Source organism: Lutra lutra, chromosome 5, assembly GCF_902655055.1.
Source record: "Lutra lutra chromosome 5, mLutLut1.2, whole genome shotgun sequence".
NCBI classification, from domain to species: domain Eukaryota; kingdom Metazoa; phylum Chordata; class Mammalia; order Carnivora; family Mustelidae; genus Lutra; species Lutra lutra.
This window is the reverse complement of record NC_062282.1, coordinates 29,892,976-29,905,861: the sequence shown is the minus strand read 5'-3', so window position 1 is coordinate 29,905,861 and position 12,886 is coordinate 29,892,976. Positions and strand designations below refer to the sequence as shown.

Genomic DNA, 12,886 nt, shown 5'->3' with positions numbered 1-12,886 from the left:
TTTTGTGTTTTTAATTTATTTATTTGACAGACAGAGATCACAACTAGGCAGAGAGGCAAGCTGAGCAGAGAGCCGGATGCGGGGCTCGATCCCAGGACCCTGGGATCATGACCTGAGCGGAAGGCAGAGGCTTTAACCCACTGAGCCACCAAGGAGCCCCTAAATTACTTAAAATCAAATCTAGCATAATGTAAAAGTAGTAACTGTTAGCACAGATATTGTTTTGAATTCTAAGATTTTTTTTTCCCCATCAAGGAACAGAAACCTTCCCTTTTGTTATTCTAACTTTGGAAAAAATTTTTTCCAATAAAGAAAATACACTTAATAGCTGCCTTTTAGGCATGTTGGTACCTTGTTCTTCGGTAGATTCACCATATTTTATATGATAGTGTCATTAAGGTGACTAGCATACGGTAGAGACCTTGATCAGTACTTTTATAAACCAGCTAAGGAAAAACACATCCAGCTTATTAATAAGCCTTATCTCTTTGTCCTTTTCCTTTCCCATTAGTCCGTTTTTATGAGGGTGTAGTGGAGCTCTCTCTTACTGCTGCAGAAAAAAAAGATCCTCAGGGTCTTGGACTTCATTTCTATAAACATGGAGAACCAGAAGAAGACATCGTGGGACTGCAGGCTTTCCAAGAAAGGCAAGTTTTATCACCCTAGCAGCTTGTCAACTTTTTGGATACAGACTTTCCTTGGTGTACAGTTTGATTGATTATATTAGGAAAACAATATTTTAAGTACAATACTTATAAGAATGAATTATGCTTTCACTTAAAAATGTTTTGTTTTATCACAGGCCTAAATTAGGATTATACTTCTTGCCTTAGGGGTCAACTTTTAGTCTGGCTGAAATTCTTAAGGACTTATAAATTTTATAGAACTTGCCTCTATGGTTTTTTGTTTTGTTTTTTTTTTAATTAATTTTATTTTTTATACACATATATTTTTATCCCCAGGGGTACAGGTCTGTGAATCGCCAGGTTTACACACTTCACAGCACACACCATAGCACATGCCCTCCCCAGTGTACATAATCCCACCCCCCTCTCCCAACCCCCTCCCCCCATCAACCCTCAGTTTGTTTTGTGAGATTAAGAGTCACTTATAGTTTGTCTCCCTCCCAATTCCATCTTGTTTCATTTACTCTTCTCCTACCCCCTTAACCCCACATGTTGCATCTCCTCTCCCTCATATCAGGGAGATCATATGATAGTTGTCTTTCTCCGATTGACTTATTTCGCTAAGCATGATACCCTCTAGTTCCATCCACGTCGTCGCAAATGGCAAGATTTCATTTCTTTTGATGGCTCCATAGTAGTCCATTGTGTATATATACCACATCTTTATCCATTCATCTGTTGATGGACATCTAGGTTCTTTCCATAGTTTGGCTATTGTAGACATTGCTGCTATAAACATTCGGGTGCACGTGCCCTTTCGGATCACTACGTTTGTATCTTTAGGGTAAATACCCAGCAGTGCAATTGCTGGGTCATAGGGTAGTTCTATTTTTAACATTTTGAGGGACCTCCATGCTGTTTTCCAGAGTGGTTACAACAGCTTGCATTCCCACCAACAGTGTAGGACGGTTCCCCTTTCTCCGCATCCTCGCCAGCATCTGTCATTTTCTGACTTGTTAATTTTAGCCATTCTGACTGGTGTGAGGTGATATCTCATTGTGGTTTTGATTTGTATTTCCCTGATGCCGAGTGACGTGGAGCAGTTTTTCATGTGTCTGTTGGCCATCTGGATGTCTTCTTTGCAGAAATGTCTGTTCATGTCCTCTGCCCATTTCTTGATTGGATTATTTGTTCTTTGGGTGTTGAGTTTGCTAAGTTCTTTATAGATTTTGGACACTAGCCCTTTATCTGATATGTCATTTGCAAATATCTTCTCCCATTCTGTCAGTTGTCTTTTGGTTTTGTTAACTGTTTCCTTTGCTGTGCAAAAGCTTTTGATCTTGATAAAATCCCAATAGTTCATTTTTGCCCTTGCTTCCCTTGCCTTTGGCAATGTTCCTAGGAAGATGTTGCTGCGGCTGAGGTCGAAGAGGTTGCTGCCTGTGTTCTTCTCAAGGATTTTGATGGATTCCTTTCTCACATTGAGATCCTTCATCCATTTTGAGTCTATTTTCGTGTGTGGTGTAAGGAAATGATCCAATTTCATTTTTCTGCATGTGGCTGTCCAATTTTCCCAACACCATTTATTGAAGAGGCTGTCTTTTTTCCATTGGACATTCTTTCCTGCTTTGTCGAAGTTGACCATAGAGTCGAGGGTCTATTTCTGGGCTCTCTATTCTGTTCCATTGATCTATGTGTCTGTTTTTATGCCAGTACCATGCTATCTTGATGATGACAGCTTTGTAATAGAACTTGAAGTCCGGAATTGTGATGCCACCAACTTTGGCTTTCTTTTTCAATATTCCTTTGGCTATTTGAGGTCTTTTCTGGTTCCATATAAATTTTAGGATTATTTGTTCCATTTCTTAGGAAAAAATGGATGGTAATTTGATAGGAATTGCATTAAATGTGTAGATTGTTTTAGGTAGCATAGACATTTTCACAATATTTATTCTTCCAATCCAGGAGCATGGAACATTTTTCCATTTCTTTGTGTCTTCCTCAATTTCTTTCATGAGTACTTTATAGTTTTCTGTGTATAGATTCTTAGTCTCTTTGGTTAGGTTTATTCCTAGGTATCTTATAGTTTTGGGTGCAATTGTAAATGGGATGGACTCCTTAATTTCTCTTTCTTCTGTCTTGTTGTTGGTGTAGAGAAATGCAACTGATTTCTGTGCATTGATTTCATATCCTGACACTTTACTGAATTCCTGTTCAAGTTCTAGCAGTTTTGGAGTGGAGTCTTTTGGGTTTTCCATGTATAGTATCATATCATCTGCGAAGAGTGATAGTTTGACTTCTTCTTTGCCGATTTGGATGCCTTTAATTTCCTTTTGTTGTCTGATTGCTGAGGCTAGGACTTCTAGTACTATGTTGAATAGCAGTGGTGATAACGGACATCCCTGCCGTGTTCCTGACCTTAGCAGAAAAGCTTTCAGTTTTTCTCCATTGAGAATGCTATTTGCGGTGGGTTTTTCATAGATGGCTTTGATAATATTGAGGTATGTGCCCTCTATCCCTACACTTTGAAGAGTTTTGATCAGGAAGGGATGCTGTACTTTGTCAAATGCTTTTTCAGCATCTACGGAGAGTATCATATGGTTCTTGTTCTTTCTTTTATTAATGTGTTGTATCACATTGATTGATTTGCGGATGTTGAACCAACCTTGCACCCCTGGAATAAATCCCACTTGGTCGTGGTGAATAATCCTTTTAATGTACTGTTGAATCCTATTGGCTAGTATTTTGGCGAGAATTTTTGCATCTGTGTTCATCAAGGATATTGGTCTGCAGTTCTCTTTTTTGATGGGATCTTTGTCTGGTTTTGGGATCAAGGTGATGCTGGCCTCATAAAATGAGTTTGGAAGTTTTCCTTCCATTTCTATTTTTTGGAACAGTTTCAGGAGAATAGGAATTAGTTCTTCTTTAAATGTTTGGTAGAATTCCCCCGGGAAGCCGTCTGGCCCTGGGCTTTTGTTTGTTTGGATATTTTTGATGACTGTTTCAATCTCCTTACTGCTTATGGGTCTGTTCAGGCTTTCTATTTCTTCCTGGTTCAGTTGTGGTAGTTTATATGTCTCTAGGAATGCATCCATTTCTTCCAGATTGTCAAATTTGTTGGCGTAGAGTTGCTCATAGTATGTTCTTATAATTGTCTGTATTTCTTTGGTGTTCGTTGTGATCTCTCCTCTTTCATTCATGATTTTATTTATTTGGGTCCTCTCTCTTTTCTTTTTGATAAGTCTGGCCAGGGGTTTATCGATCTTATTAATTCTTTCAAAGAACCAGCTCCTAGTTTCGTTGATTTGTTCTATTGTTTTTTTGGTTTCTATTTCATTGATTTCTGCTCTGATCTTTATGATTTCTCTTCTCCTGCTGGGTTTAGGGTTTCTTTCTTGTTCTTTCTCCAGCTCCTTTAGGTGTAGGGTTAGGTTGTGTACCTGAGACCTTTCTTGTTTCTTGAGAAAGGCTTGTACCGCTATATATTTTCCTCTCAGGACTGCCTTTGTTGTGTCCCACAGATTTTGAACCGTTGTGTTTTCATTATCGTTTGTTTCCATGAATTTTTTCAATTCTTCCTTAATTTCCTGGTTGACCCATTCATTCTTTAGAAGGATGCTGTTTAGTCTCCATGTATTTGGGTTCTTTCCAAATTTCCTCTTGTGATTGAGTTCTAGCTTCAGAGCATTGTGGTCTGAAAATATGCAGGGAATGATTCCAATCTTTTGTTAACGGTTGAGACCTGATTTAGGACCAAGAATGTGATCTATTCTGGAGAATGTTCCATGTGCACTAGAGAAGAATGTGTATTCTGTTGCTTTGGGATGAAAAGTTCTGAATATATCTGTGATGTCCATCTGGTCCAGTGTGTCATTTAAGGCCTTTATTTCCGTGTTGATCTTTTGCTTGGATGATCTGTCCATTTCAGTGAGGGGAGTGTTAATGTCCCCTACTATTATTGTATTCTTGTTGATGTGTTTCTTTGATTTTGTTATTAATTGGTTTATATAGTTGGCTGCTCCCACGTTAGGGGCATAGATATTTAAAATTGTTAGATCTTCTTGTTGGATAGTTCCTTTGAGTATGATATAGTGTCCTTCCTCATCTCTTATTGTAGTCTTTGGCTTAAAATCTAATTGATCTGATATAAGGATTGCCACTCCTGCTTTCTTCTGATGTCCATTAGCATGGTAAATTCTTTTCCACCCCCTCACTTTAAATCTGGAGGTGTCTTCAGGTTTAAGATGAGTTTCTTGTAGGCAACATATAGATGGGTTTTGTTTTTTTATCCATTCTGATACCCTGTGTCTTTTGATTGGGGCATTTAGCCCATTAACATTCAGGGTAAGTATTGAGAGATATAAATTTAGTGCCATTGTATTGCCTGTAAGGTGACTGTTATTGTATATTTTCTGTTTCTTTCTGATCTACTTCTTTTAGGGTCTCTCTTTGCTTAGAGGACCCCTTTCATATTTCCTGTAGAGCTGGTTTGGTATTTGCAAATTCTTTCAGTTTTTGTTTGTCCTGGAAGCTTTTAATCTCTCCTTCTATTTTCAATGATAGCCTAGCTGGATATAGTATTCTTGGCTGCATGTTTTTCTCGTTTAGTACTCTGAATATATCATGCCAGCTCTTTCTGGCCTGCCAGGTCTCTGTGGATAAGTCTGCTGCCAATCTAATATTTTTACCATTGTTCGTTACACACTTCTTTTCCCTGGCTGCTTTCAGGATCTTCTCTTTGTCACTGAGACTTGTCAATTTTACTGTTAGGTGACGGGGTGTGGACCTATTCTTATTGATCTTGAGGGGGGTTCTCTGAACCTCCTGGATTTTGATGCTTGTTCCCTTTGCCATATTGGGGAAATTCTCTCCAATAATTCTCTCCAATATATCTTCTGCTCCCCTCTCTGTTTCCTCTTCTTCTGGAATCCCAATTATTCTAATGTTGTTTCGTCTTATGGTGCCACTTATCTCTCGAATTCTCCCCTCGTGATCCAGTTGCTGTTTGTCCCTCTTTTGCTCAGCTTCTTTATTCTCTGTCATTTGGTCTTCTATATCGCTAATTCTTTCTTCTGCCTCATTTATCCTAGCCGTCAGAGCCTCCATTTTTGTTTGCACCTCATTAATAGCTTTTTTGATTTCAACTTGGTTAGATTTTAGTTCTTTTATTTCTCCAGAAAGGGCTTTTATATCTCCCAAGAGGGTTTCTCTAATATCTTCCATGCCTTTTTCGAGCCCAGCTAGAACCTTGAGGATCGTCATTCTGAACTCTGGATCTGACATATTACCAATGTCTGTATTGATTAGGTCCCTAGCCTTTGGTACTGCCTCTTGTTCTTTTTTTTTGTGGTGAATTTTTCCGCCTTGTCATTTTGTCCAGATAAGAGTATATGAAGGAGCAAGTAAAATACTAAAAGGGTAGCAACAACCCCAGGAAAATATGCTTTAGCCAAATCAGAAGAGATCCCAAATCGTGGGGGGGGGAGAAAGGGGATAAAAAGAGGTTCAAGAAGAAAGAAAAAAAAAATTAAAAAAAGAAAACCAATAAAGAAAAAGTATAAAAAGGAAAAATATATATATATATATATTAGATAAACTAGTTAAAAAATGTTAAAAAAGAAAAGGGTAAAAGTTAAAAAAATTTAGCAGAAGAAGAAAAAAATTGAAAAAGAAAAGAAAAAAAAATTAATTTAACCGTAAGGCTAAAGAATCATGGGGAGAAAGCCATGAGATCCGTGCTTTGCTTTCTCCTCCTCTGGAATTCTGCCGCTCTCCTTGGTATTGAAACTACACTCCTTGGTAGGTGAACTGGGTCCTGGCTGGGTTTCTTGCAGATCTTCTGGGGGAGGGGCCTGTTGTAGTGATTCTCAAGCGTCTTTGCCCCAGGCGGAGTTGCACCGCCCTTACCCAGGGCTGGGCTGAGTAATCCGCTCGGGTTTGCTTTCGGGAGCTTTTGTTCCCTGAGCGCTTTCCATAGAGTCCGGAGGACGGGAATGAAGATGGCGGCCTCCCAGTCTCCGGCTGGAGGAGCCGAGAGCCCGGGGCCCCACTCCTCAGTGCACCCCCAGAGAACAGCGCCCAATGACTCCCGCCACCCTGGCCTCCGGCCACGCTCCGAGCTGACCGAGCCTGCAACCGGTTCAAGGTAACCCCGAGCTGAGAGTCACTCCTCGGCTCTGTCTCTGTAGCCAGCTTCCCCGTTCTAATACCTGTGAGCTCTGCGACACTCAGACACCCCGATCCTTCTATGACCCTGCGGGACCTGAGGCCACGCTGACCCCGCGCAGGCTTCACCCCGGTTAAGCCTCTGGAGCGATGTCCCTCAGCAGAACAGACTTTTAAAAGTCCCGATTTTGTGCTCCGTTGCTCTGCAGCTTCCCGGGAGCTGGTCCCTCCCCCCGCGGTCTATCTTCCCGTCGCTTTGGATTCACTTCTCCGCCGGTCCTACCTTTCAGAAAGTGGTTGATTTTCTGTTTCTAGAGTTGCTGTTCTTCTTCTCTTCGATCTCCCGTTGGATTTGTAGGTGTTTGTAATCTTTAGATAAGCTATCTAGCTGATCTCCCGCTACCTGGCTACCTGAAGTAGTCTCAGCCTGCTACTTCTCCGCCATCTTGACTCCTCCCCGCCTCTATGGTTTTTATAACACTTTACTAATGTCAGTTTTAAATGCAATAACTTATTTGGAACCATCTCTCCCCCACCTAATTTCTGGTTCTGGGTGATGATTAGTATTTTATTTTATGGGATGATTTTTAAATGTTCACAAATTAGTAGTGACTGTTAAGAAAAAAAGTGTGTCCATAAAGGAAATATATAACCTATCTAAAACATGTTTTTTATTAATACATTAATTTTTATAACTTCATCCTTTTATGGTTAATGATGTTTCTCATACATAGAAAAAGTATACGATTTATATTATTTTTAATACCAAATATATTTGTGTGTGTACATATATCTAGTCCCCAAAATAGTCTTCATATTATTATTTTGTATTTAAATTAGATTAGTCAGTTGCTATCTAATTAAACAATGCATTTGCTCCTTTTCCGTTCTTTTTCAGATTAAACAGTTATAAGTGTATTACAGATACGCTTCAAGAATTGGTAAACCAAAGTAAGGCTGCTCCTCAGTCTCCCAGTGTACCCAAAAAACCTGGGCCTCCAGTATTGTCATCTGATCCCAATATGCTGAGTAATGAAGAAGCAGGACATCATGTAAGGGACATAGCATATTTTTATCCTGAAAATACATTGTTTAGACGTTCTGTGTAATAGTGGAGACAGCTCGTCTTGGGAAAGGTAGTAGATCTTAGAAATAAGCGTTTACAAAGATTCTTGATTTCAGCATTTTATAAGGCTGATGGTTATGATGTCCAGCATGAGAGCCTTTAACTGCTAATTTTTATTTTTTTTTTGTTTTAGTTTGAACAAATGCTTAAATTATCTCAACGATCCAAAGATGAGCTCTTTAGTATTGCCCTTTATAATTGGCTAATACAAGCTGATCTTGCAGATAAGCTATTGCAGGTAAAAAATATTTTTTTATTCCAATATTGTTAACTTGTATTTTCAATGACCATATATGTAGTTGAAGGAGGGGTACATGGGTGGCTCAGTTGGTTAAGCGTCTTCCTCGGCTCAGGTCGTGATCTCAAGGTCCTGGGATCAAGCCCTGCATCGGGCGCCCTACTCAGCAGGGGTCGTGTTTCTCCCTCTCCCTCTGCCTGACACTCCCCAGCTTGTGCTCACTCACTCACTCTTTCTGTCAAATAAATAAAATCCTTAAAAAAAAAAAAAAAAGCAGATACCAGGAAATTCATTTTCTTATCCTGAACCTACCATTATGTGTTAGCATCAATCCAAGTAATGTAATATCCTTTCCTGGTGGACAAAGTAAACTATTGCTCTAATTTTCTTATATTGTGGGATGAAAATCATTGGATTATGAATTAGGAGTCCTAAACTTGGCATAACCTCTGTCATTAATTCAGTATGTGACTTCATACATGTCTTTTTACTATCCTAAGTCTCAGTATTCTTCATTCTGTAAAATAAATGTGTGGCATTTGACAATGGCAAGGACGTCTTTGAGGAATCAATAGCTGTATTTTCATTTGTAGTTGGGGATGCCTGGATAGTTCATTCGGTTAAGCGTCCGACTCTTGATTTCGTCACAGGTTGTGATCCTCGGGTCATGAGATGGAGCCTGCTTGGGGTTCCCCCTGACCCCTGCTCATGCTCACTCTCTGTCTCAAAAAAAAAAAAAAAGAAAAAGAAAAATTTAAAAATTGTAACTGGATTATGATTAGTTTAATTAGCCTAATTCAACTATCATAGCAACTCTTTGGTTAACTCTAGTAAAACAAAATTCATGTATAATGAAAAAAATTGCCCTCTGTCTGTTGTTAGATTATAATTTTGCTTATGTATTTGTGAAGCAAGGCATACCTGTAGTTGTTTTAAAAATGTTATAGTTACTACATAAAGAGCAAGCGGGTAGCCCAGAAGAGTTTCTGAGTGACTGTATAATTTGCAGATTGCTTCTCCATTTCTGGAGCCACATCTAGTCCGAATGGCCAAAGTTGATCAAAACAAAGTTCGTTATATGGATTTACTATGGAGGTATTATGAAAAGAACAGAAGCTTTAGTAATGCTGCTCGCGTCCTGTCCAAATTGGCTGACATGCATAGGTATGGTATAATACTCTTACCTCTATGAATAATGACTGATAACTGACCTATAACTAAACACATCTGGATTTCAGAAATTAAATAAAACCTTATTCAGGTTATAGTATGTACAGTTTTTATGCTTTTACTTGGATTTACCCACAGTTTACAGTTTTTTTCTTTTTTAATAGTGTGTAGGAGGTACTAAATACCCAAGACTGTCTTTAGTCAAACTATCTTCTAAATCTCTTCTTTAAAGTATGTCTTTAGATTCTTTACTACTAAGCCGTTAATTAGTATTCTTAATTAAAAGGACCAAATCTCTCAAAGGCTTTATAATTTTAAATGTTTTACTAAATCCAGACTAATTTCCTCTGCACTATTGTTTAAATTACAAAAAAGTTTTGAGCATTTATGTTAAAGATTGTTAAGAATCTTATTAAAGAAAGCATTGAAATTTCTAGTTAGATTATCATATCAAAAAACAATATAATTTTGGACAGATCATTAATTTGACCTTGTATTTTCATTTGGAATCTTTGCCAAAATAACACAAGTTCTATTTTTAAAAACTGGAGATCTGTTAAATTAGGAAGAAGAGGTTGTGGAAACAAAGTTGTTTTTCAAACAAAGTTAATCAGAATGGTAATTTATGGGGCACCTTGCTGGCTCAGTCAGTAGAGTATGTGACTCTTATCTCAGGGTAATTAGTTCAAGCCCACCTTGGGCATAGAGCCTACTTTAAAGAGTCTAGATGTGACTGTAATAGCAAGTGTGAGTATGTACGTATTTATTCTTAGTTGGCCTTCCATTAATATTTATTGACCTTTTTTCTTGTTATATTGTTATTATAACATATTCAGAAGGGATACCTGGGTGGCTCAGTCGTTCAGTGTCTACCCTTGGCTCAGGTCATGATCCCGAGGTCCTGGGATTGAGTCTGCATCAGGCTCCTCTCTCAGCAGGGAGCCTGCTTCTCCCTCTGTGTGCCACTCCCCCTGCTCTCTCTCTGTCAGATAAATAAAATCTTAAAAAGAAAATTCACAAATTCTCTAACTTTTAAGAACACTCATTATCCATATCTACTTAGTACATAACACATATAACCTAATTTCCTCTTCATGCGAGATACACTGTCCTTCTACTCTAGCTCTCAGCTTACCTTCTTTTTCCGCAATAAAATATTTTTCCAGCTATAATGTTGCTCTCTTTCTCACCACACTCTTTTTGCATATACAGGCTGCAGCAAATAAATTGGCAGCTGTAGAATTTGTATTTTAAATTATTTGGAAATGTTACCCACTTTTAATATGTTTGGGTCAAGTAGGGCTTTTTTTAGAGATGAGAGGGGAAAGAAAGGGAAGCTCTTTTATTTATTTTTTTTTTTAAGATTTTTTTAAAATTTATTTGACAGACAGACCACAAGTAGTCAGAGAGGCAGGCAGAGAGAGACAGGAGGAGGAGGCAGGCTCCCCGCCGAGCAGAGAGTCCGATGCGGGACTCGGTCCCAGGACCCCGAGATCATGACCCGAGCCGAAGGCAGAGGCCCTAACCACTGAGCCACCCAGGCGCCCCAAGAAAGGGAAGCTCTTTTAGAAACAGGTCCTAAATGTACTAAACAGTCCTTTATGTGCAGCACTGAGAGATGGTCAGTGCTAAGTAATGGTCATCTACACCGATACTTTTTTTTTTTTTTTTTTTTTTTAAGATTTTACTTATTTATTTGACAGAGAGAGAGATCACAAGTAGACAGAGAGGCAGGCAGAGAGAGAGAGAGAGAGAGGGAAGCAGGTTCCCTGCTGAGCAGAGAGCCCGATGCGGGACTCAATCCCAGGATCCTGAGATCATGACCTGAGCCGAAGGCAGCGGCTTAACCCACTGAGCCACCCAGGCGCCCTACACCGATACTTTCAAAGATAGAAGGGAGAGAGGAGTTAATTCTTCCTTCCTCCTTCCCTCCCTTTCTTTTTTTTTTTAGAAGGGGAAAAATATGGGAGGCATAGCTATACAGAAGGACAGTTTGATCTGAAAGTAAAAGAAAGCTAGTTTTTTCCTGATTCAAACTGGAAGTAATGGGGATATCAAAAGTTACATTTAATACTGGTTAGGGAGGTTGCCAGCAACTAAATGAATTAGTGTGTTTGTTTTTAATGCCAAGTCACTTTGTAATGTCAAAGAACCAAATGTGATGGGGGATTAGAAAGGACTGAAGGTGGTAACCATGGAGGTGGATACATGCTTGGGCTTTCTGACACCTGCCAGCCCGCTAGCCAGCAATAGATTTTGAGCACCAGTGATGAATATTAAAGGCATGCAGAAAGGAATAGTGAACAACGTAAATACCACCTTTGTTCCCAAGAGCTCCCATTCCAGTGGGTATAGAATGCAGACACAAATTCGGGTTCTATCAAAATAATAAAAATAGAGTAATATAGTAAAAAGGGCCTATTGGGAAGTGGGGGTGAAGAGCGGCTTTAGTTAAGATTGGTCAGAGAAGGCCTCAGATTGTTATGAAAATTGATTCTTGGGGCACCTGGGTGGCTCAGTGGGTTAAGCCTCTGCCTTCAGCTCATGATCTCAGGGTCCTGGGATCGAGCCCTGCATCGGGCTCTCTGCTCAGTAGGGAGCCCGCTTCCCCCTCTCTCTCTGCCTATTTGTGATCTCTGTCTGTCAAATAAATAAATAAAATCTTTTTTAAAAATTTTTTTAAAAAAGAAAATTGATTCTCAAGTGACAAGAAAGTACAGTATTAAAGATGTGGAGGAAATGGCCCAAGCTTGGGAACAATAGTCTCTGCAGAGGTAGTTTCAGATTCAGGTTTATCATGTTTAGGATACAAAAAAGAAATCCAGTGGGGTTGGAGATGGTGAACACGGGAGCAGGTGAAAGGAGAGGAGGTTGAAGGAGTAGGTGAAGACATGTGACATAATTTGATTTCTGTTTTTAAGAGGTCTCTCTAGTTGCTTTGTGGAGGATCACATACAGTATTAGCTGTATTAAGGTAGAGAAGTGAAGAATATGAGGAGTGATAAAGAACTTTCTCCTTAGTTTAGTGTTTCGAAGAATCCAAGTTTTAATATACTGAATTAAAGTTTTAAAATCAGAAGTTACTTTCTTGGATGTAAACTTAAGCATTTTTTTATTTGTTGCCTTAAACTGTAGATCTCTTTCATTAGAAGTCCTTTAATAGTTTTTTCAAGTTTCAAATGGGCTTTTATGGCTCATTTGGTATGTACAAAATAGTGCGTCATAATTAATATATTTGTATATTGGATCCTTAAGAGTTCATATAAATAAAAGTAAGGTTTTTCCCCCCCAGCACAGAAATTTCACTTCAGCAGCGACTAGAGTACATTGCTCGAGCCATTCTTAGTGCCAAAAGTTCTACTGCCATTTCATCGATAGCTGCAGATGGTGAATTCCTTCATGAATTAGAAGAAAAAATGGAAGTAAGTGCTAAAGATACTTAAACTTTGCCTGCATTTATTTCATTTTCCCTTCTTCCCTCTAGTAACTCATAGGTGAGTAGCAGTTAGTAATTCTAGTGTCTTCTGCCTGTATGTATTTATTTTCATATTTAGACATACA

General features: G+C 38.9%; 1 protein-coding gene across 1 annotated transcript in view; it reads left to right on the top strand.

Moving 5' to 3' along the window:
- Window positions 1–12,886, top strand: part of NUP155 (nucleoporin 155) — a 70,170-nt gene that overhangs the window by 42,645 nt on the left and 14,639 nt on the right. The window contains exons 25-29 of the mRNA XM_047730637.1: window positions 512–647; window positions 7,690–7,843; window positions 8,051–8,155; window positions 9,165–9,319; window positions 12,618–12,747. Coding sequence (XP_047586593.1) covers window positions 512–647; window positions 7,690–7,843; window positions 8,051–8,155; window positions 9,165–9,319; window positions 12,618–12,747 — 680 coding nt within the window. The remainder of the gene's footprint in view (window positions 1–511; window positions 648–7,689; window positions 7,844–8,050; window positions 8,156–9,164; window positions 9,320–12,617; window positions 12,748–12,886) is intronic.